Source organism: Camelina sativa, chromosome 11, assembly GCF_030686135.1.
Source record: "Camelina sativa cultivar CO46 ecotype springtype chromosome 11, ASM3068613v1".
Classification (NCBI taxonomy): Eukaryota; Viridiplantae; Streptophyta; class Magnoliopsida; order Brassicales; family Brassicaceae; genus Camelina; species Camelina sativa.
This window is the reverse complement of record NC_141890.1, coordinates 25,945,606-25,970,608: the sequence shown is the minus strand read 5'-3', so window position 1 is coordinate 25,970,608 and position 25,003 is coordinate 25,945,606. Positions and strand designations below refer to the sequence as shown.

Genomic DNA, 25,003 nt, shown 5'->3' with positions numbered 1-25,003 from the left:
TCGTGAATAATCTCGCACTAGTCATCTACAACTGCTCCATCCTCCTAACATAAGATGGAAAAATCCTCAACCTCCGCAGCCCTCGGTTGCACCCCGCCACATGCGGTACAACTGGAGCCTGCACTGGTACCCCTCACGGTCACCGCTCCAACAGCACGTCAACAGATCCGCCTGGCGATCCACACCTGGGTTCCCAGCACATCCGGCATGCTCACCGGCTGAAACCCCCTCTAGTCCCTCCTGATACGCTTGCGACCCTCTGACATACCTCCTCGTGGAACTCTGGACCACACACTCGCTTGCCTCGGGAACTCGCCCGACCACGGCCACGACAACGCCCACGTCCACGACCAGCAACTCAACCACCTTTAACCACTAATCTTCCAAGAATAGAGGCTAACAAGCATAGAACAAATCAAAACCACACAAAGAAACATAACAATAACTCACCGTGGAATCTCATTGAAAGCTCGAAGAGGATGTTCTAGGACTCCATGCCACACACAATTGACTAACTCACATAATCAATGAAGACATGCAATCCCAAACATCACAACAGAAAGAACCCAAACCTAGAACCGTAAGGGCTCTGATACCAAACTAAAACGACCTGACCCTTTATTTTTTTAAAATTAATAAATAATAAATATATAAATATAATATAATAATAAACATCTAAGCTAGTGGTCCCATACCCACTAGCCACCTAACCACGATCACACCAAACAGCGGAAATAATAAAACCAATAAATAACCAATAAACCAATAACCAATATCAAATAAACCGTAATAATTTCAAAACCATAAACTAAAGATCCAATCAACACAAACCAGAAAACCAGCAATCCTAAACAACATTCTAGGACTCAACTCTAGCAATCTAACAAAAGCCAGACAACAACCAAGCGAGCCACTAGAACATCCTCCTCTTCATTGCCATGATCCCACGGTCACACTTTGCCTCTACCTACACCACAAACACAATGGTATGCGTGAGTATTACCAGAAATACCCAGTGAGGCGATCCTCCCATCTACGAGCTATACGCACAAGCAAATCAAGAGTACAACTCCAAATAAAATATAACAAACCAACCATTAAACAGAACAACCAATAACACTTTCACCACACCTACACATCATCACACAAAACAAGTCATACCACCCAATCTCTTAGATAAACTCATGGTCACGCACTCACCTTAACAAGTGTTTGTGGCTCTCCAATATCCAAGAACAACCAAACTCGCTCCTACAATCAATCACAACAATAAACAAACATTGAAAACAAACTGCCAGAAAAATCAGAAAAGAACAACCTCACAAGTGAAACCACGAAATCAAAACGAACCGTTAACGTTCTAATCCCTCCGGTGAAAAGCAAGGTCTATACGTCCCAAAGTTTCTCACAAAATATTATCACGATCAGATCTTAGATGAAACCGCAATCGGTCCCAAAACACCCGCTGGTCTCAATCCGCGAGTGAGACAAAACGTCCCATGAAACTTCCAATATCTCCTAGAATATTAACTCAAATTCACTTCTGTAAAATGTAAAATGTACGAAAATCTCTTAGATATAACCCTACCAAAAATCAATACCTTTCGAAACGTTTTGAGTAATCGGATCTTCCTTCTCCCAAACCCTGACAGTTCTGTTTCTCTCATTACTTTAAAGAAAAAGCTTCATCCTTTCTCTTCCTCCTTTACACTAAAAAAACCAAGAGTTCTCTCCCTTTCTCTCCCTCTCTCTCTCATAACAATGCCAACAATTGCAAAAACAGGAGAGGAGGTGTGACTTTGAGAAAGAGATTAGGGTTTTTGTTGTAAAAGTAAGAAAGAGGTTTTGGTGTTTCTCTTCTTCTTATTCTCATTAACTCATAGAACAAGTACATTATATAGTAGAAGGCAAAGCCTAAATCCTAAACCAAATAGGTTATGGCCGATTGGCCTTACACATGGCCGATGGGCCTTACACAATAGGATAAGTAATGGGCCGGTTATGGAAGTCCACTCCAAGTGTTTTACAACACTCCCCCTTCGATGACATAACCGTGCCGATGCTAAAGGATTAGTACAATACGCTTGGGGGTGCTGCCTCATTAAAACCTTACCAAGAAAACCCATTGGGACAAAACCATGGTGAAGAAAAACGAGTACAACACGCATTTCTCCCCCTTTTCTAAGCATCACTGAAAATCCTTTAGCCTCCGCATTCCAATATGATGCGTGAGCTTCTTGAATGTTGATGCCGGTAAAGATTTGGTGAAGAGATCGGCTGAGTTGTCGCAAGACTGAACTTGTACCACTTGAACTTCTCCGGCCTTCTGTAATTCGTGTGTGAAGAAGAACTTGGGTAATATATGCTTCGTCTGATCTCCCTTAATGTAGCCTTCCTTAAGTTGCGCGATGCAAGCCGTATTGTCTTCATAAATCACGGTTGGTTCCTTGTCATCAACCATACCGCAGTCCGTCCTGATATGTTGAGTCATCGACCTCAACCATACGCACTCTCGACTAGCTTCATGCATTGCTAAAATCTCTGCATGGTTAGATGATGTGGCTGCAATAGTCTGCTTCATAGAACGCCAAGAAAATGATGTACCACCGTGCGTAAATACATAGCCAGTTTGAGACCTAGCATTATGTGGATCGGACAGATAACTTGCATCAGCAAAACCAACTAAACCTTTTTTGTTATGGTTAGTATAAAATAAACCCAAATTTGTTGTCCCTTGTAGGTAACGCAATACATGTTTAATACCGTTCTAGTGCCTTTGGGTCGGACAAGAACTAAATCTTGCTAGGAGGTTCACGGCAAAACAAATGTCTGGTCTAGTGTGGCTAGCCAAGAACATTAACGCTCCTATAGCACTGAGGTATGGCACTTCAGGACCGAGAACTTCTTCATCGTCCTTCTTTGGACCGAATGTATCTTTATTCACATCAATGCTCCTTACAACCATTGGGCTAGTCAATGGGTGAGCTTGGACCATATTAAATCTCTTGAGTACCTTTTCAGTATATGTCATTTGATGCACAAGGATTCCATCATCTATGTACTCAAGTTGCAATCCCAAACAGAATTTAGTCTTGCCTAGGTCTTTCATCTCGAATTCTTTCTTTAAATATTCGACTGTTTGGGCAATTTCCCCAGAGGTTCCTAGGATATTTAAATCATCCACATATACTGCTATTATCACATACCCTTTGTTTGCAAACTTCTTAATAAATATACATGGACTGATGGGATCATTCTTATAGCCCTCTTTGGCTAGGTACTCACTATTGTACCACATACGCCCACTTTGTTTCAGTCCATAAAGGGATTTGTTTAGCCTTATGCAGTATTGTTTTTCGAGAACCGCTCTTATCTTTGAGCTCAATACCCTCTGGTAATCTCATATAAATCTTATTTTCCAGTGGACCATATAAATATGCGGCTACAACATGCATTAACCGCAAATCCAGTTTTTCTCTTATAGCCAGACTTAGCAAATATCTAAAAGTCGTTGCATCCATCACAGGGGAGTATGTCTCCTCATAATCTATTCCGGGTCTTTGAGAGAATCCTTGTGCTACAAGTCGTGCGTTATATCTCACGATTTCATTACTCTCATTTTCTCTTTCTTACAAAGACCCACTTATGTCCAACTGGCTTAATATCGAATGGTGTCCTTAAGATCGGACCAAACACATTCCTCTTCTTTAAAGAGTTTAACTCCATGTCAATGGCTTCTTTCCATTTTAACCAATCTTTACTTTGAGTGCACTCTAATATAGATGTGGGTTCATGATCCTCATTAATCTCAAGTGCTATCTTATACGCAAATACTTCATTAATGTCGACATCTTTACGGTTCCATTTTATTCCAGACATGATATAATTGATTAAGATCTCATTATTATCAACACCTTCAGGTCCTTGAGGTTCAGCGTCCCAAACCTCATTTGGTACCTTAGGATTTGCCGCGGCCATGTCTATCATTTCCTTAACCTCGGTCTGTTTTGCACCTTTTTTAGATTTCCGAGGGTTCTTATCTTTGGAACCTAATGGTCTACCTCGTTTTAAACGGGCCTTAGACTCTGTAGCAACTTGATTATTGTGTTCCTTCTAAACATTAATACGTACTGGTGCATTATAAGTTGGTATGTACGATTTTGTTACTCTCTTTGGGTCAGCAAAGGAATCTGGCAATTGAATAGCTAGCTTTTGCAAATGTATAATCTTTTGGACCTCTGCCTCACATGCTAGAGTCCGAGGATCTTGCCAATTTAAGGATGTCTGATTCCATGATATTTCCTTTAACCAGCTTGTTATTCTCTCCACCCAACATAGGAAATTCGGATTCAACAAAGTGACAATCCGCGTATCTGGCCTTAAATAAATCACCCGTAGTTGGCTCAAGATACTTAATTATGATGGGAGAATCATATCCAACATATATTCCCATCCTCCTTTGAGGTCCCATCTTAGTTCTCTGTGGTGGAGCAATCGGTACATAAACGACACACCCGAATGTTTTGAGATGGGATATGTCTGGCTCATGCCCGTTAATAATTGGGATGGTGAATACTTATGTTCACTAGATGGTCTGATGCGTATCAGTTCTGCTGCATGTAATATTGCGTGTCCCCAAGCCGATACAGGAAGCTGCGACCTCATAAGCAATGGCCGAGCAATCAATTGAATACGTTAATGAAGGATTCAGCTAATCCATTTTGTGTATGAGCATGTGACACGGGATGTTCCACACTTACCCCCATGGACATACAGTAATCATTAAACGCTTGGGATGTAAATTCACCAGCATTGTCTAGACGTATAGTCTTAAGTGGAAAATCTGGAATGTGGGCTCGCAGACGTATAATCTGGGCCGGCAATCTAGCAAACACAAGGTTTCTAGTTGACAATAAGCAAACATGCGACCATCTGGTCGATGCATCTATCATGACCATAAAATATCTAAACGTCCCACAAGGTGGGTGTATTGGTCCACATATATCTCCTTGGATTCTTTTCAGAAAGTTTAAAGTCTCTTTATTTACTTTGGCTGGTGATTGCCGTATAATAAGTTTCCCTTGTGCACATGCTACACACGTGAGATGTTTAGGGATAACTTTCCTCTCTTTAAGAGTGTGTCCATTTGAATTCATTATAAGCTTACGCATCATGTTCGAACCCGGATGGCCAAGCCGGTCATGCCATAAAGTGAATTGTTCATTGAACATCTTATTCATTGACAAGTTAGCCTCTATCATATCAATCTTAGCATGGTAAAGACCAGTGGCTAGTGCATGTATAACCTCTAGGATTTTTTTATGTCCTTGGGTGATTTCTGTAATATATAGAAACTCTTTGTTTCTTTCACCCTTTGTCTCAACATGGAAACCATTCAAACGAATGTCCTTAAAACTCAATAAACTTCTCTTTGAGATAGGTGAATACAAGGCATCACTTATTTCAAGATGTGTGCCACTAGGTAGCAAAATATTAGCCTGGTCGTAGCCTTCAATTAGGCTTGCTATACCCGCAATTGTACTATCATTGACACTTTTCATAATGAGATTAATAAAATATCTCTTATCCTTCAAAATTGTGTGGCTGGATCCACTATATAGACAAGAATTTATATTTTTAAACTTTTAAAGTAATATAGTGAAGGAAATAAATAATTTGAATTTAAACCAAAATAATTATCCAAAACAATAATCCAATCAAATGCAAAACATAAACCACAAAATTAAATCAAAACAACATTTGAGTTTAATTATCCTCTCCTAAACAATCGGAGGTTTCATATTCCAATAGGTCATCCTTCTCATGGTCGAAATCACCTTCACCATCGAGATGAACCAAATTAGCTTCTGGATTTTTCTTTAGACTCTCTTGATAGAGATCAACAAGGTGCTTAGAGGTTCTGTAAGTCTTTATCCAATGTTTCTCCATACCACATATATGACAAGTGGACTTGGTCTTATGTTGCGGTTTAAATTGCCCGCGGCCTCTACCCCGACCACGGCCGAAGCCTGATCGGTTACCACAGCCTTGACCACCAAAATTGTATCCTTGATAGGTCCTACGACCAGGACCACCACGTCCACCTCCTCTACGGCCACGGCCATACTTGTCCCTATGGACATAGTTAGACTCCTTAGTCTCTTTCGGCTCTTTTGGCTCTTGAGGGTTTTTCTTTGCCATGTCCATTGCAAATAATTGTCTTCAGAAGCATTAAGGGCAGCATAGGAGAGGTTGTTCAGCTTAGCCATCTGCATAATGCAGAATATACAACCGATCATTAGCATGCGGTATATGAGACCGAACCATGCAATCAATATTAGGCCATGCGGTATATGAGACCGAACCAAGCCAATCAATATTAGGTCATGCGGTATATGAGACCGAACCATGCCAATCACTTAGGGTCATGCGGTATATAAGACTGATCCATGCCACAATATTACACTCAAAATTTCGTGGTTTAGTATGCATGCAAAGACAACAATCCTAGATAGATTATATTCTAGTATGCAAAATTTTCCTTTTACCAAAATTTCCTTTTCCTCAAATTTTCCTTTTTCTTAAAATAAGATTAGGACAAAGTTTTAGGAAAATATTTCTTAAACCTTTAAGATAATGATTATAATTAATTTAGAAGTTATCCAAATTTATTTTCATGCAAACACATAATAATTTCCGATTTTAAAATTTTAGTTTTTAGAGTTTGATTAAACAAACAATCTTAATCGGTTTTAATCCTTATAACAATCAGTTTAAATTTTCTTCTATGATTTTCGAATTTAACAGTTTAGTTCTAGGGTTCTTATGCAACAAACAAAATCAAACAACCCTAAATTTTTAATCTTAAGCAATTCAGATTTTAGGGTTTAGATCTAAGGATTCATGCAACCAATTCTCAAACAATCAAACAATCATAATCGGATTTTAATCATAGCATAAACAGTTTAATTGCAACCAATCTAAACAACCTATAACAACCGATTTTTACAGTTTTAAAGTTATAGGGTTTAGGATTTTGAAAACTTAAGAACTCGTTTGTTTGATTGTGTACTTGTAGATTTAGAGTTCCAATAGATTTAAGGATCAAGTTCGATTTATGGGTTATAAGGAGGTTTGATTTTATTTACCTTCCACCGTTTGGAGGTTGACTGGATTTGAACCGGGAGCTAAAAACCTCGGTTGTACCTTGAGTTGATCCACGAACCACGAACCTCGAACAGGATAAGAACAAAGCTTGATCACGAACAGAAACCGGACCACGAACTAGGATTGATCACGAACTGGTCACGGATAGAGCTTCGAACAAGAACTGGCCGCGAACACCGATGGGAACTGATCGCCGAACTTGGACGAACAAGAACTTTGTGGACGGCGGTTTTTAGGGTTTTTAGGGTAAGGGTTTTTCTCAGATGGTTTTAGAGGTTCGTGCTGATAACGTGTTGTAAAAGTAAGAAAGAGGTTTTGGTGTTTCTCTTCTTCTTATTCTCATTAACTCATAGAACAAGTACATTATATAGTAGAAGGCAAAGCCTAAATCCTAAACCGAATAGGTTATGGCCGATGGGCCTTACACAATAGGATAAGTAATAGGCCGGTTATGGAAGTCCACTCCAAGTGTTTTACAACAGTTTTTGGTTTAATTAGATTAAACCAGGATTTAATTAAACCAAAATTATTTAAAATCCACTCTTTTGGTTTACTCAACATATCTCAAATTCTATTCCCGGAACACGGATGTTACAGAATGCTAGAAAATAATTTAGAAAAATGTATAAACCATTGAGATTGAAATTTTAGTTGATTTTGTGTAATGACAAAAAAATGAAAACAGTTCAAACAGACAAATATATATAGATTTCAAAAGATACAAATGTTCCAATCAACACAACTTCACAGTGAACAATTGTAACTTTTCATAAATAAGAGTTTTAATGATCCATCACGACTTTTTCAGAAAATATCCAAAAGGTACGATTGAAAAAACACAATTGTTGGTCGCATTTATTCGGATTGTTATTATTATATAGATTAGAGTAATAAATATATATAATTAAGATGATTAAATTAATATTATATAATAAGAATATTTGTTTTGCCCTATACCATGAGTTAAACCATAAAATTAATAATTAAAATATAATTATACAATCTTAAACACTAAATAAAAGCAAACAAATTTATCAAAAAATATAATTTAAATTTAAATTTTTTAGTTATAATAATTTGTTTACCGAGTAAAAACGTAAGGTTTTTTTTTCAAACACTCCAAATGATTTTTGTTCATCGATAACATATATTCTCTTAAATGATGTAATTTCCAGTAAATGATCATAGGAGTTTTTTTTTAAAGAGATTGAATATAGGGAGATTCTCAAAAATAGCACCAAAATAAGTTTTTTTCCAAACTTAGCACAGCATCTCTAAAATTCTAAAAATAGCACCAATTAATCTTTCAAAATTAAATCCTAAATTCAAAATATTAAACCCTACCCCTAAAAATTATACCCTAAATGTGAAATTGAGAACCCAAACCTAAAAAAAAAAATCTAAAAATTAATTTTAAATGTTTTAATGTGTTAACTAGTGCTATTTTTGGAAATTTAGGGAATGTGTGCTATAATTGTCCATAAAACTTGTTTTAGTACTATTTTAGGGTATTTCTCTTGAATATATTATCAATTAAAATAATAAAGAGAAAATAATACTCTCTCTGTTTCATAATATAAGATGTTTAGAGAAGTATTTTTGTTTGATAATATAGGATGTTTCCAACTTTCTATGCAACTTTTAGATTAAATTTATATTTTATATTATCCAGACTTGTTTACAATTGGTTAAACTTTTTAAAAGTAGTTATTTTTTAATATGCGTGTTTTCACTAAAACATCCTATATTTTGAAACAGATGGAGTAGAAATTTAACTTAAATGGGAATGTTGTAGAAAGAAAGGGAGAGAAAACCCTAAAAATCCCATCAAAACGAAACGACGCACAACCAAATAAAAGCTCTCTCTCTTCGCTGTCGTTTCGTCTCTCTGCTTCTTCGCATCGGAAAGTTTTCATCTTTTTCGTTTTTTCGTGGTGACGATTTCTATTCTCCGGCTGAAACCTACCTTCAGGATTCAGCCTTTCTCTTGTACTTTTTTTTCTTCCGTCTCCGTTGCCTTAATATATCCTCAATTGGCTTCGATTTTACTTGGAATTGCTGTTTAGGTTTTAGGATTTGTAGAGCTCGATGGCTGTTTATTGCTAGTTGGGTTGTTGATTCATCCTACAAAGTTGTGTAATTTAACATTAATTGGGTTAGATTATTACACTCTGATCAATCGAACTCTGTTTGGGGTTTTTGCTATATGGATTGATGATGTGTTAAAGCTCAATCCTTTTTCTATTTCTATTGTTCAACACAAGCAATTTGCAAAGTTGGTGTTAGTAATTTTTAAGTATCGTTTGTGTGATTACTCTGAATGTTAAAACACTTTTGGCTGGTTACTCGGTTGAGGACTAGAAGGTTTATGCATGATAACTTGTTCTAAGTTCTTGATCTGTGAATCCCTTGGTCATAACTGTAACTCTATCAGTGTCTTGGGGCGATTGTGAATTGGTTGAGTGTTGTTTCGTGTTGCGAGCCCTTTTGTTCGGAGAACCCCTGCTGAGTGATCTTTGTTTTATTCTGTGCAGGATTTCAGTTGGATTCAGATAGCAGCTTGTACTTGTTGTAGATTATTTGGCAACAAATATGGATGATTGGGGTAAGATTGTCGTACATGAAGCATTGTTTAATTCACACTGTATATGCGTCTTTGAATACCTTAATGTTTCCTAGTTCTTGCATAATTCTCTTTGACTGTTAAAATTCTCTTGCATATATTTTAGTCTTTAAGATGATAGGCTTTTTTTGTTTTATTGAGGTTTTCATAACAAAAGTATAATAGAGTTCTCACTTTTACATTTTCCTTTCTGATTTCAGAGGCCGAGGACTTTCAACCACTTCCTGCAAAAGTTGAACTGAAAAGTAACTGGGATGATGAGGATGTGGATGAGAATGATATCAAGGACTCTTGGGAGGAGGAAGATGTAACTGCACCGGTATAGTTTTGTTTCCGTAGATACTTTTTATTTATTGGTTTCTGTCTCTTATATGGGATTACGGCTAACAGCCTTTGTTTCTTCTGTAGCCACCTGTGGTAAAGCCTGCTCCTGAGAAGGCTCCAAAGAAAGCAGGAGCAAAAGCTGTTGAAAAGAAGGTTAAAACTGTTGAAGCTTCAAAAGAATCATCAAGGGAAGAACCACTAGATCCAATTGCTGAGAAACTTCGCATGCAGAGGTAGAGTTTAGAATATTTCACGTACATATGCTTATTTTGTTGGTTCTGCATTGGTTTGGTACTGTAAAGAACATGTGACAGAGGCTGTGGACTTATGAAGGCCAGAATGCTGATTTATAGTATTCTTTTTTATCTTAGGCTTGTGGAGGAAGCTGATTACCAGTCAACTGCTGAACTCTTTGGAGTAAAGACTGTTGAGAAAAGCGCCGATATGTTAATTCCGAAGTCTGAAAGCGATTTCGTGGAGTATGCTGAGTTGATATCTCAGAGACTTGTACCATTTGAGGTATTCAATATTCTCTCCCTATTGCCTTCTTGTCTTAGCTAAGTGATTATTTCTGTATGACCAATATTAGGTTAAGACGCGACCAATGAGCCTATATTTTAACTATGTCTGCTGTTTTGCAGAAAAGTTTTCACTATATTGGGCTACTCAAAACAGTGATGAGACTTTCTTTGGTCAATATGAAAGCAGCAGATGTTAAAGACGTTGCTTCGTCCATTACAGCTATAGCAAATGAAAAATTGAAAGCGGAGAAAGAAGCTGCTGGCAAAAAGAAGTCAGGTACACCACAATCAGTAGTACTTCTTTTAGCTTTGTTCTTTGGATTTTGCCTCCAAATAATGGTTTCTCTTTATTAGACTTGTGAATTAGATAGGTGTCTTTAAGCTACGCATATCTGTTTCAAAAATATCTGATCAAAATGGTTTTTTTTTTTCAATGTGTTTGTTAGGTAAGAAGAAACAACTTCATTTGGATAAGCCTGACGATGATCTTGTTTCGGGTCCTTACGATGCGATGGACGATGATGATTTCATGTGAGAAAATGGCAGCGATGGACGATGATGATTTCATGTGAGAAAATGGCATTTTGGAGATTGCAACTTTTGCCTCCTATTGAATTGCAACTGAGAAGAGGTTTAAATCATTGGCGGTTTTTTTTATTTCTCTATACATTGAAGTGAAACATAGTTGTTTTTTCTCTGTTTTCTTTGCTCTGTTTGATTTGAAAAAATGTGTAATCAGATTTGTTGGCAAACCTTTTTATATCATATTAATTGAACGAGCACTAAAGATCTAGAGTAGATATATAAAAAAGAGTCCAACCAAATTGGAAATGGCTACCCAAACTACAGTATATATGGAACGTAAGAGCATTAATCATCACAGCCTGATAGTGTAAAAACTCGAAGGAAACTAACATTAGCCAAAAACTGTCTAGCAGCCGCATATTCAAAATCATGATTTCTGTTTCATATATCGGAGTCAAGTTTTAATACATGTCTTAGGTTGCTTCTTTACCAAGGAACCAAATACACACCCAGTGGAATATTGAGAACCGGAAAATTGTGGTACAAGGCAATGAAAAATGTATTGATACTATATTTATGAAAGCGATGCATACCCTTTGTGCATGCTTTCTTAGATGAGGGCTTTCACGTTTTCTTACTATGCACGTGTTCTTCTTTCAGCTTCCCTCTCTGTGACCAGAACGTGGAACTCTGATCCAAGCATGTCATGTATTTGGACATTCTCCGTGTGGCTCAAGTTAAAAGTTTCCATGATCACTGCTGGAGTGAGAGTGAAGCCTAGAGTAGACAAGACCCGTATCGCATTACCGATTCTGAGAATGCTTTGTCGAGTCTTTGATGAGATGATCTCGTTATCCACAACCATAGGATCATTGGATTGGGCGTGTTCCCCGACCCAAATGAAGCCATTACGGCCGAGAATCAAATCGATCCCAAGACTTTCAATGAAATGAAAGTGAAGGTTGCTTCTCCTAACCAAGTAAGGATCAACCTTGAGAAGCTGTCCCTTGTGGAGCTGTGAAAAGAATTCATAATGTTTTTAAGAGAGGAAGAGACTAAGAAAATGTCTAACTTTGACTATGTCCGAGATGAGAATCACCAACCTTCCCATACTTGTGACTTCTAGCGAGTAGCAGCTGGAGGCTGCCATCACGCTGAGATTCACCTACTTGGGCCTAGCGTTTGTATAAAACAAAAAGGGAACCTTTCTTTTCAGGTAGGCTCAAAGAAAAAGAAGATATTTAAAGATGGGAGAGAAACTAAAAAACAATACGACTTACACAAACTACATCATCTTCTACCAAAATATTCCGCATATTGAGTTCATCCACAGATGTGTTTCGCTTCTGCCAGGACAGAGAAGCTTAAATCATTGAACCTAACAGACAATGTGGCAAATAAAAAAATACCAAACAATGGAGTGGGAATCAAATTGTTACCTGAACAGCATCAGGCATGTTCATGGAAGTCAGTAGTCCATCTTGAGTAGAGTTAAGCTCCACTCTCCAACGGCTTTGAGCAACCTAAATAAAAAAAGAGCCTTGTTGCTAAATTACTCTCAATCAGATTTTAAAACCCAAAAAAATCACCATTATAAAACTATACCTCAATAACACGGCCTACCACAATATCCCCAACCTCGGCCTTGTACCTAAACGCGACTATCCATCATTATCAGTTCAGTTAATTTCATTAAAAATAAAATAAACAGAATCCGAGGAGAGCAATCAGAAACCTGGCTCGCAAGGTGCGTACATAGACGAGCTTGTCCACGTGATTCACAACTCCACAGACCGTCGTCAGCGACTCACCGTCGACCAAGGAAGTTCCGTGTCCCCTTCATCAATAAAAAAAAAATTCAAAATCAAACATCAGAACAGAACAGGGAATATGGGATAAAGCAGAGAGGGAGATGGAGATTACTTAAGGAAGGCTTCGTCGTGGTTGAAGGGGATGGAGTCGGCAACGATGACAGAATTGTTTGTCCGAGATTGTAGCCGCTCCATAGCTCTCTCAAATCTGACCTTCTGCGTCTGGTTCAATAGTAGCTCTACCTCCCTTAGTTTTCCCATCACACACTCTTTCTTTCTAAGCACCACAAACAAAAGATGGCGATGGAGACAAATTGAGAAGACGAGCAGAGCAACCAAATAAAAAATACTGTTTTCAAAGTTTAGGGTTTCGGAAGATGAATCTACACCGCATGGACTTTTAGTTTTTCACTGTGGGCCTAACATTAATAGAATTTTATGGTTTCAACCATTATTAATTTATAGAAGTTTTACTGTATAATAGTTAGGAGGTAGGGTTTTTAAAGAAGACCCGATTTCTAATTTAATATATTTTAGAATTTTTAAAAATTCCTGACACAACAGCTTTTTGGTTGATTGTTTATTTTTAAGATGGAAAACATATTTTGTGATTATTTAAAAATAATATTGTGATTAATTTTGTCTATTACATATTTGCTTTATAAGTGAAGACTCGCTTTTTAATTTAATATTTATAAAATTATTTAGAACCTCTAACTAATCAGTTTTTGGCGACTGTCGTTATCAGAAATGCATGGAGGTATGGTTTGCAACAAGATAGCGCATATATCTCACTATCCTCTTTTTGACTCAATATTTTGTCCTTAGAAGGCCACGTTACCGCAGCATTTGATGAAAAACTTTTATTTTTTTCAAATAAATTTTACATATTATTTAAAAATATATATATACATGAAAACAAAATACAAAGAGAGACGACCCGTATAAGCAACTGAAGCGAGAAATCTAGTGGGTCCGCTTCAACCTTCAAGGTCGAACCCAAACTCGATCAGACTATCTACTCTTACAATCATACTGTTCATTTGAAGCTAAGATGATTTCACTAAAAATCTAAGAAGCCTTACAAATTAGACTTTGCGTGGCATGAATATTTTGTTGGTATCCATAAATACTAACATAGTTGATTTTTCTAAAAGTACTACAATTTTTATGTTTTTTAAAACATACTACAAATACAAAAATTGGTTTTGAAGGGTACATTTGTTTTTGTTTTGGTATCGAAAAATACCAATATTGGTTGATTTTTCCTAATCTACTAGAAATTTTTTTTCTTTTTTTTTTAAATACTACAAATAAAAAAAAAATGCTTTTCAAGGGTACTTTTTTTTTTGGTTGACTATTATATATCTTGGGTATAGTTTATATTTAGGGGGTAAGGTGTAATGTTTAGGATTTAAGATTTAGTTTTGAATGTTGAAACTTGAAAGTTTAGTTTTAGGTTTCAAAAATATGTGTTTTAATGAGATTTTTGAAAGAATAAAAATTATTGATGTTCATTAAACGAAATAAATCAGATGTCAATATTTTTTGCTATACTAAAATAAATAAGACTGATCATCAGACCCAAATACTGGCCAATGTTAAACGGGTCGGACTTCTGTAAACCGACGGGTTGAACGTGGCTACCAGATCAGTAAAGTTACAATCAAACCGAATAATTTCACTTAATGTTCGGTTAAGTTCGGTTAATATGCGGTTAACTCTAAGAAACACCTTCTTCAAACCCTTATTAAAACCCAAATTTTCCAAGAAGATTCCGAGAAGAAGGAACCAAAGATTTTCTCGAGAAAAATGGCAATGGCGGAATCTTCGAATCTCATGTGGAAATCGAGAGACGTTCTCGCTACAGCAAGCCACGAAGGATTCGAGACCATCGTCGAACAACTCGCAATGCGTCAAGAAACCAAAGAATACAAAACCGCGTTTGCTCTGTTCGACTTCTGCGCTACTCGTTTCCCAAATTGCTACACCCTAAAGCTTCTCAAGGTCTATCGATGTTCTTCCAATGACGCCATCAGATACCGATCGATCTATATCCTCGCCGGAACCCTCGCCGACCTCAGAAACCGCAAGTTCGAACTCTCTCGCGTCGGTCTCCACGAAATCAAACCACTTGTGATTGAATGCTTGAATATGCAAGAAACCAAAGAATCTGACATGAAGATCCTCAGAAGAATCGTTTCTATCATAACCTACAACGTTATGGTTTGCGATAACGGTGGATGGAACGAGCTCAGTGATTGTATCCTCTGGCTCGCGAGTACTGAACCTCTCAAGGCTTTTCACGTCTTCCTCGATTTGCCATCAGTCTACGGTACATTCATCGACAATTTTATGAACATTATTTTAGAGGAAGCTGAGGAGATCTTGGTTCATCCTGAGAAAAGTGATGTTGAAGGTTGGAGCTTAGCTTTAGAAACTGTTGTTAAACTGGGGATTCAGGTTTTGGATACAGAGATGAGAGTTGATTTGATTAAGAAGCTTATCAACACTGTTGTGAATTCAGTGAAGGAGCTAGTGGAGAAAGGGATGGAGCAGTTTCTGGTACAAGGGCTTCAGCATCTGGAGGGGTTCTTGTCACGAGACAAGACTATGTATAGTTACAATAAGAGTCAGTGTCATTTCGTGATGACTATCATGTTCAAGATCAAAGATTTTGGAACACAGACTAAAGATGTTATAAGGAAGATTAATCAGTTGGTTAGATCACAGGACAATGCAGCGAGCAAACCTGTTGTGAAACCTCAGGAGACTCAGATTGATGGAGCAGAATATGATCGTGGCTTGTATAAACATCTGAAGACTTTGTCATCCGTTGATGTTTTGAAAATCTTTATGTCAAATGCTGTTGAAGATAGCTCCAGAGAGATAGCAATCAGACGGCTTGAAGTTGTACTCTCTGATCACACTTCAATGGAGTTGCAAATAGACATCTCAGAGATGAGACAACTCCAGCCATTGCTCATCTCTTGCCTTAAGCAAGAAGGAATCTCTGATAGCATGTTTAAAGTCCTAGGTGAGGTGCTGAACCACGTTGTGTATGAGATGTCCAACCACCAAGATGTCGCATGGGACGGTATACGCGAGTGTATTGCATCGCAAAGCAAAACGAAGTTTCAGAGAGCGGTTTATATCTTCCAGTGCTTAACAATGCCGCTTGCAGATGACGGGTTTGTGATTCATGTGATGGAGAATCTGCTCCCAGAGATAAGCAGAAGGTTAAACCCACCAGGAGAATTGTTGGTAGATAACAGTTGCTGGGTTTTGGCGTTTACTGGTGCATTCTGTGCGACCATTCACTTGATAGAGATCCCAAGCCAAGCTGAATCACTAAAGGAGATTGCAAATAAGATGATAGATTCTGTGAGAGAGCTTGTGGAAAGAGGAGGAATGGAGGTTGGACTTGTTAGGAGAGCTTTCAGAGATCTTGAAAGCATTGTCAAGAAACAATTGGAATGGTACGAAACGGTGGAATACAAATTCGTTAAGGGTCTGCTTTGGAAACTCTATGCAATCAAAGGCATGAAATGGGAAAGTAAGATCGTGTTGTGGAGAATCAACGTGATCGTGGAGAGACAAGTGAATGAGGAGGTGAAAGTGTTCCCAAAGGGTGAGCTTGATATCTAATGATGATGCGGAAAAGACAAAGAGCAGACATTTAGGAATGGTAATACACCACTTGGACTAAGCCATCGCGAGGGATGATCAACTGCAAGTTTGATGCAACCTATATTTAACGCAATGTCAGAACAAAACCACGATTGACCTTGCGTAATGAAAATGGATTTTGTATCGGACCAAGATCAACAAGACTGCCTTTATAGCCAAAACTCGGTATTAGAAGTGTGAGCTTTGAGTCTTCTCCACGCAATGGAATCAGTATGGTTTCAAACACATCAATTGGTTATCACTTATCATGTATGGAGATTGCAAGTCTTTTATAAAATTTACTTTGATCCTTAAAGCGTAAACTTTCAAATTGAAGAAAGATTTATAGAAAACTTTCAAATTGAATGATATGCAACTTTTTCACGGTTTTAATTCCACCGAATACAATATACCATTTACTCCTAGCAATCACAACAACAAAACGCTAAAATCAAACAAGTGATTTTAATAAGTTCTAACTCACAAACGTTGTGACTTGTGAGTTACGTTAGAAAAGACACGTTTGTGAGTTAATACTTTTTTTTGTTGTGATTGAGGTTTATATTATCTTCCAATATAAACCTCTTCTTAACTAAAATTCAACTTTGTTGGATTTAATTTTCTGTTATAGTATTATGAGATATATTAATTAATATACCCAGTTGACTGAAAAAATAAATATCTGGTTATTTGTTTATTAGTTCTCTCTCTTCTTCTTTTTATTTAAAACACATTTATCCTTTTTTCCAGTTTTAATTACAGATCGGGCGATAATGTTCATAACATGATTGATAACACTGTTAATCCGATGTTTTTTTGATAAAATGTGAGTAATAATTACAAAAATGAACATTGTTATTTACAAGTGTTCGGGGGCAATGAGCTTCGACGGCCAAAAAAAAGAAGGAAAAACCTAGAAAACTAAATAAAACTAAGATGGAAAATACTTAGACGAACTTAGGCGTGGGTAAACCACTGCAATCGAAGGAGATTGCACCCCTTACTGTACTGGCGAGCTAGCAGAATGTCCCTTATGCTTCTATCAATTTGAGCAAAGACGGAAGTAGAGGGAGATAGGATGTTTTCGTGGATAAAAGTGTTCCTTACTTTCCACAAGGTGAAGATTGTTGCTTGGACAGTGAGCTTCTTTAAGGTGGAAGAGAGGCGAGGGGATTTACTCCTTAGCCAGGTAATAAGCGTATGCCAATCCATAAAAATGCAGGGGTGCTGAGAGTCTGTGGAGAACTTTGAGCCAGATCCCTTCGAAATACGGGAAACGAAAAAGAAGGTGATCCCTAGTCTCGATCTCAGAATTACACAGAGGACATAGAGGACAGATTTGCATACCCCCAACCAAGGAGACGATATTTCACCGGGAGCCTGTCGAGGTTAGCAACCCAATAGGTAAAGGTATGTTTAGGAGCAGAGGCCTTAAACCATACTACATTTACCCAATTTTTAACATCCTCATGAGGTCGAAGCTGGTTCCAAGTTTTCTTAGTGGAGAATGGTCACAAATAATGTTGCCTACTGCCCAAAGGTAGGTATCGGAACCCGCTGAGGGAGAAGTTACTGGCATTGAGAGCAAATGGTGTCTTAGCGTTGAGATTCCAGGGATCCTAGATATGCTGGATGGCAAGCGTCAACCATTATGATTGCAAGCTTCGGCCACTGTGGCTGTAATAGGGAGTCCCAATTGAAGCGGACTTCTACTACCCAGAACATCATTAAGAATACCGAGGGTGTTCCAATTGTCAAACCAGTAGCTTGCAGTATGACCATTTCCGATCTTACACCTGAGTATAGTCTTAACCAACAGCCTTAGACTAAGCAGGAAGCGCCATATCCAACTTGAATTACTCTGAGGTTCAGCACACCATATTATGCTCCTTCATCCAAGCTACGCAAAGAGACCCGCTTGAAGAGAAAAGAAGCCAAAATAGCTTCAGGTTCAAAGCTTTGTTCCACATAGTAATGTTCCTGAGCCCTAATCCTCCCAACTGACTTTAGCATTTGTCCTTTTAGTAATGTCTCCGGACCACAAGAAAGCATTGCAGAGTTTTTCTAATGCTTTAATGCAACCTTTTGGGAGAGCAAAAGCAGACATCCAGAAGTTGATGAGCCCATAGATAACTGAAGAAACCAACTGGAGGCGGTCTGCAAAGGAGAGACACTTAACTGCCCAGCCATTAAACCTTTCTGATACCTTATCCATGAGAGGAGAGTAATCTTGTTTCCGCAACTTTCGGTGAAGGAGAGGGAGGCCAAGGTACCAGATAGGTAGAGTGCCAAATTGAAACCCAAAACCTGAGATAGCAGTGGAATCCTCTTGAGACAACCCGACATGGAAGAGCTCAGTCTTCTGCTTGTTCATTTGCAACCCTGACATGTTTTGAAACAAATCAAGAGTGTGGTTGATTTATTGCAAGGAGGATGGGAGGCCATCAAAGAAGAGCAGGATGTTGTCTGCAAAAGCCAAGTGAGTAATTTGAGGCTGATGTCCCAAGGGGTGAAAGCCCATCGAACCATCCATGTATTTGGAGGTTCATCCGATGTTATATCAAAATATTTTTGTGATTATAGTATAAATATTTGTATATAATGCTAAATAGTATTGTATCACGTTTAAAATCGACATATATTTAAGTTTGAAAATCTAAATTTAATGATATTATTCATCAAATATGGGGTTACGATCAGGCCCGGTGTAAAAATCCCAAAAATTGTTAGGGTCTTTGTTCAATTTAAAAAAAAATGGGCCTTAATTACATATAAAGTTTTTTTTGAAATTTTTTTTGGGCTTTAAAATACACTACTTTTTATGTTAATTTAAAGTGGTCCCTATCGCTGGCAATGATTACGAACATATTATGAGTTATAAGATTATCTATTGGATTAACAAGATAACGAAATAGATATATATATATATATGTATATATAAGTATAAATTAATTATGTTAAATTATATTGTAGCGCAATAAGTTTATAATTTATTTTAAAAAACTATTCGGCTAACGTCAAAAACACTATTTCTACCCAAAACAAGAAAATATACATTGTTATTTTGTTGTTGTTTATTTGATTAACAATGTAAATTATATTTTATCGCGATAATTTTCCAAGTTATATAGTAAATTTAGATTTATCTTGTTAAATCATTTCTTATATGAAAGGTATGAGCTGAATTATGTATTAACTTGTCTCTATATTTTAATAATTTAGTTATTTGGTAAGAAATTGGAAGGATCAGTTCCTAACAAATTCTTACTGCATAGTTTTCATCAATTTCTTTCCAATTTCCTACGAATTAGTTTCCTAAGATTATACGTTTGATTGGAATTTCATAGGAAATTTCCAACAAATATCTCACGATTACGTTTCATAGGAAAGTCTCTACAATAATTGTTTTTCGTAAAAAATTTGTACGTATTTTTGCATCAACGCCAATTAAAGCTTTCTCATGTAATGACTTTCGATAAAGATTTTTTTTCATTTTCTAAAGAAGAAGAAGCCAGTTTTTATGCTCGTAGTTATGAGCATCTGTGCTGAAGAGCACACAATTTAAAAGAAGTATTTCATCCGAATCGAAGAAGACGAAACCACCATATCTGCATAAAATAAGATAATATTTAAATCTCTTGTTCTTAAATTTAAGCAACGGGTGTGACTACGAGGGCTAAGGCTAAGGCTTTGGCTCATAATAGAGAATGAGTCTTTAGGGATGTATACAAACTGAAATTCTGTAGAAACTAGTTTTTGATGTATATACAATTTTCTTTGGGGGAAACTAGTTTTTGATGTATATACAATTTTCTTTGGGGGAAGAAAATTGTAAAGAAACAAGTAAAGTACACATGTTATCTTCAATTTTGGCAATGTTCTGAAGTTATTATGCTTCTAGTATCTAATATGTGTACACAAGGTTTCTCCTCTCAAGACCGTTCACAAGGTATGCAAAGACCGTATCTAAAACATCTTGTTCGAGTAAGGCCGACACTTGCCGGTAATTAATTACTTACTGATCCCAATTCGATATTGTGTCTGAAGCTATTATTTATGTTGACATAGTATAGGACAAGGCACCACACTGTCAAATTGGGAGACGGCTCCTACCTGGCTACAAATTTCAGCCCGATTTTTTTTTTTGACAATAAATTTCAGCCAGATTATTTCTATAAAGAGGTAACTTCTATGGACTACTGTTGGATATGGGCTACGCCCAATATGCCACTCGGCCCAACGACACTCATTAGTTGCATTCTCGGCCCAGCGAGATTGGAAGCAAGTCATTAATTCCCGCAGAAGGGCAATCTCGGGAATTCATGGAGGAAGCCCTAAACTCTCTTAGGTCAACAGTCTCCTATAAAAGGAGAGGGCATTTATTGGGATCATCATCCTGACCCGTGGACAATACCCACAGAGCAACACTTTGCATCGAAAACTGTTATTATCTTTCGTATAATTCGTCTTGTTTTCAGTTCGTCATTTTAAGCTTACTAGTTCGCCTGTGAACTAACAAGCTCTAATTCGACTTGTTTAAGTGACGATCTCACGTTTTCCCCGATTAATAAAGAACTTGCTCGCTCTTTCCCACTAAATCTTATTTGTTTAAACTGTGTAATTCCCCGGTACAAACAATTGGCGCCCACCGTGGGGCGAGAGTAAAGCGTTTCTTTTAACGACTCAAAACCGACGATCCTCACTTCCTCGAAATCTCGAAAGTTATGACGAACCCCAGCGAAAACTTCGACGAAGCAACGGAGCAGCCAACGGGGCAGCGATGGGGGCGAACGAGAACACGAACTGTCCCCCTGCCGAGTTCACTGCCGAGCTCCCTGCCAAGCTCCCTGTCGAGCTCCCTGCCGAGCTCCCTGCCAAGCTCCCTGCCAAGCTCCCTGCCGAGCTCCCTGCCGAGCTCCCTGCTGAGCTCCCTGCCAAGCCCAACCGAAGGCTCCCTGCCGAGCCCAGACGAGGGCCCACTGTCGAGCACAGTCTCTCCGCCGGCGCCTGACACATCCTCCGAGCCTCCCGTAGCTGCGCACGCCAGAGCTGGACCTATCGCAGACCAGCTTGTTACCAACGCCGCTGCCCTCCTAACCGCCGCTCTCACCAACGCTACCGCTCCCCCCAGCGCCGCTCTCCCCTTACCTATACAAAGAAACAGACTCGACAATATGATGCAGATCATTCTCGGTCGTCTTGATGGCCAGGAAACACGAACGAACGAACGGCTCGAGGCCATCGCAGCCGCACAAGAAGCCTCGCAGAACCAAATCAGCAGGCTCCAACGAAGGAGGGGCGAGCGCCGAAATGACAGCAGTCCTGCCGACGAGAACGAGAATCCTCCCCTAGCGCAACCTTCTGTGGAGGACCGATACGACGGCCACAGACGCCGCCCGACGTCCATTATCGTAGGATCCGTTGATCGACGCAGTCGAGAGGAGCCAAATGAGGAGCTGCGAGACGACCATGACCAAAGGAGCGGTAGCCCGCCGACTCCGACATTGCCGATCCAACAGCCCGAGCCGACCTCAAGGATGAAACCATACGACGCCTAGAGGCGATGGTCCACGAACTCTCTTCCAGAGTCCATCGAGCCACGAGCTCTGCTCCCAACCTCGATCGAGTGCTCGAAGAAGTCCAACGCTCACCGTTCACGGCACGAATCTCCCGCATTCAAGTCCGCTACGTAAACAAGTTCAAGTTCACCCCGTACAACGGATTAGACGATCCAAAACCATTTTTGACGTCAATGAGTTTCGCAATCAGCCGAGCTCACTTCAGTGACGAAGAGTACGAAGCTGGCTGCTGCCAGCTGTTCGTTGAGAATTTAGCCCATGAGGCTCTAGGGTGGTTCTCCCGGCTCCCGCCGAACTCGATAGGGAGCTATCACGAGCTTACCACCGCCTTTCTCCAACATCACTCTACATTCATGATTCGGGGCGCGTCGAACGCCGATCTCTGGAACATGTTTCAGCGAAATGACGAATCTCTCCGAGACTTCATGGAGAGGTTTAAAAGAATCGTGTCAAAGCTCTCGATTGCCGACGACACAGCAATATCGGCTCTCCGAAACGCTCTCGCTCACGGCTCCCGATTTAGGGAAGACATCATAATACACGAGCCCCTGACTCTGGATGACGCACTACACCGCGCTAACAGATACATAGAGTTAGACAAAGAGAAGGCATCGAGGAAAAACCGCCCAGAACCCCCGGCCCCTAAATCGTCCAAAGGAAAAGAGAAGGCACAAGACGAGCATCACGAGCTTCGTCAACACTTCGACAAAGAATACGCCGACAAGTTGGACAAAGGAAAGAAAGTCCAAACGTTTGCAGTTAGTAATCAAGATCCCAAGACATCTTCATCAAGGTCCTGGAATAACAAGTGGGTCCGAGACCCATCAGGAAAGGGTAGCAACAAATATTGCGAATACCACAAGCGAGCAGGTCACTCAACAGAAGAGTGCCGCACCCTCCAACAAGTATTGCTCGACAAATTTAAGGAAGGCCAAATTGACGTCGATCTCGAGCGACGTCAAATAGCCGCTCACAGGGATAACCATTTCTTCAATCCAGAGAACGAAAACCCGAGCAAGCAATATGACGCCGCCACCGCGCCACAACCAAGACCCGAAATTCTACCTCCGCCCCCACCAACCCATAAAAGGAATCCCGAGCGAACTGAGGATGCCAACGCTCCGGCTCCACGCCGAAGAAAAAACATGATCATGGGTGGTCTGACGACTTGCCGCGACTCGGTCCGTTCTATCAAAGCTTATCGACGGAGACTAGAGGCCAAGCGAGGATGGTTAGCTCAAAGCACGCCACCTACTACGAACTCCAATCCAATCGTGTTCACAGAAGCCGACGCATCAGGTCTCACTGGACCCCATAACGGCCCACTGGTGGTCGAGATGGAGATCGGCGAGAGCATGGTTACCAAAATCTTGATCGACACAGGTAGTTCGGTAAACGTCATTTTCAAAGACGTGCTCATTCAAATGGAAATCGACTTGCAGACCACCGAACACGATGTTCAACCCCTCACCGGATTCGACGGCGACACAGTGATGACGGAGGGTACGATCATGCTGCCAGTCTATGTGGGCGGGACGATGCATTGCATCAACTTTGCTATCGTCGACAAGCCGATCATATACAATGTCATCCTCGGCACTCCTTGGTTGCATAAGATGAAGGCCATGGCGTCAACTTACCACCAGTGCGTAAAGTTCTCAACTCCTAGAGGAATATTTACACTACAAGGGGACCCGCTGGTAGCGCGAACCTGCTTCATCATCGAGCATCAACAACGCCACGCTCGGACATTCACCGTTTCGGACTTAGCCGAGCGGCCAGACAGTCGTGTTCGCCCTAACTCTGAATCAATCGTCCAAGTAAATATTGACTCTTCCGACGCAACTCGATGCGTGGGAATCGGGGCCGACCTACCACAACCAATCAAGGACGAGCTCGTAAAGTTCATGTGCCAGAACGCAGCGACCTTTGCATGGAGCATGAACAGTATGACCGGCATCGACCCAAATGTAACCTGCCACGAGCTCAATGTGGACTCGACGTTCAAACCGATCAAACAAAGGTGTCGAAAGCTCGGGCTAGAGCGTACCGCCGCCGTTAACGAAGAGGTCAAGAAACTACTCAAGGCTGGATCCATCCGTGAGGTTAAGTATCCTGACTGGCTGAGCAATCCAGTAGTGGTGAAGAAAAAGAACGGCAAGTGGCGAGTGTGTGTCGATTTTACCGATCTCAACAAGGCATGTCCAAAGGATAGCTTTCCCCTGCCGCGCATCGACCAACTAGTCGAGGCGACCGCGGGGAACAAGCTCTTGTCGTTCATGGATGCGTACTCAGGATACAACCAAATTATGATGCACAAGAACGATCAGGAGAAAACGGCCTTCATCACCGATCAGGGAACTTACTGTTACAAGGTTATGCCATTCGGCCTCAAGAACGCTGGTGCAACCTATCAACGCCTCGTCAACCGCATGTTTGCAGAGCAGCTCGGACGAACCATGGAAGTTTACATCGATGATATGCTGGTCAAGTCAATCCAGGCCGTTGATCACGTCTTGCATCTCGCTCAGTGTTTTGAAGTGCTAAACCGATACAATATGAAGCTGAACCCAGTCATGTGTTTGTTCGGCATGACTTCTGGAGAATTCTTAGGATACCTCGTCACGAAGAGAGGTATCGAAGCCAACCCGAAATAAATTCCGGCGCTCACCAACCTCCCATCTCCACGCAACACCCGAGAAGTTCAGCGCCTCACCGGGCGGATCGCTGCTCTGAACAGATTTATTTCACGCTCTACCGATAACTGTCTACCTTTCTACCAGT

General features: G+C 39.7%; 2 protein-coding genes and 2 pseudogenes across 5 annotated transcripts; 2 read left to right on the top strand and 2 right to left on the bottom strand.

The window, feature by feature from the left end:
* Positions 1–2,188: 2,188 nt before the first annotated feature.
* On the bottom strand, positions 2,189–2,995 carry LOC147934397 (secreted RxLR effector protein 161 pseudogene; annotated as a pseudogene).
* Positions 2,996–8,911: 5,916 nt separating this feature from the next.
* On the top strand, positions 8,912–11,422 carry LOC104724109 (uncharacterized). Of its 4 annotated transcripts, none has more exons than XM_010442554.3 (7): positions 8,912–9,156; positions 9,702–9,772; positions 9,991–10,109; positions 10,199–10,347; positions 10,486–10,633; positions 10,756–10,912; positions 11,082–11,422. In XM_010442554.3, the coding sequence occupies exons 2-7, from the start codon at positions 9,760–9,762 to the stop codon at positions 11,168–11,170; spliced, it is 675 nt and encodes a 224-aa protein (XP_010440856.1). In that variant the 5' UTR covers positions 8,912–9,156; positions 9,702–9,759; the 3' UTR covers positions 11,171–11,422. The 4 variants fall into 4 exon arrangements, with proteins under 4 accessions (XP_010440856.1, XP_010440857.1, XP_010440859.1 ...); XM_010442555.3 differs by having other exon boundaries at positions 8,928–9,101; XM_010442557.3 differs by having other exon boundaries at positions 8,970–9,322.
* A 158-nt stretch (positions 11,423–11,580) lies between these two features.
* On the bottom strand, positions 11,581–13,335 carry LOC104724108 (exosome complex component RRP4 homolog). The gene is made up of 7 exons (XM_010442553.3): positions 13,084–13,335; positions 12,896–12,997; positions 12,766–12,811; positions 12,600–12,683; positions 12,441–12,506; positions 12,264–12,335; positions 11,581–12,175 (listed from the first exon to the last, which is right to left on the bottom strand). Exons 1-7 carry the CDS (start codon positions 13,230–13,232, stop codon positions 11,798–11,800), a joined length of 897 nt encoding a protein of 298 aa, XP_010440855.1. The 5' UTR covers positions 13,233–13,335; the 3' UTR covers positions 11,581–11,797.
* A 1,451-nt stretch (positions 13,336–14,786) lies between these two features.
* LOC104728246 (uncharacterized) lies at positions 14,787–16,576 on the top strand (annotated as a pseudogene).
* The last annotated feature ends 8,427 nt before the right edge of the window (positions 16,577–25,003 follow it).

Excerpts from the sequence above, each read along its gene's own strand:
- LOC104724109 (XM_010442554.3), top strand. Across the intron at positions 10,348-10,485 it reads GAGAAACTTCGCATGCAGAG|GCTTGTGGAGGAAGCTGATT; the intron begins GTAGAGTTTAGA and ends TTTTTATCTTAG. Across the intron at positions 10,634-10,755 it reads AGAGACTTGTACCATTTGAG|AAAAGTTTTCACTATATTGG; the intron begins GTATTCAATATT and ends GCTGTTTTGCAG.
- LOC104724108 (XM_010442553.3), bottom strand. The coding sequence starts at position 13,232 with ATGGGAAAACTAAGGGAGGTAGAGCTACTATTGAACCAGACGCAGAAG. Across the intron at positions 12,998-13,083 it reads CACGACGAAGCCTTCCTTAA|GGGACACGGAACTTCCTTGG; the intron begins GTAATCTCCATC and ends TTATTGATGAAG. Across the intron at positions 12,507-12,599 it reads ACATGCCTGATGCTGTTCAG|AAGCGAAACACATCTGTGGA; the intron begins GTAACAATTTGA and ends CTGTCCTGGCAG.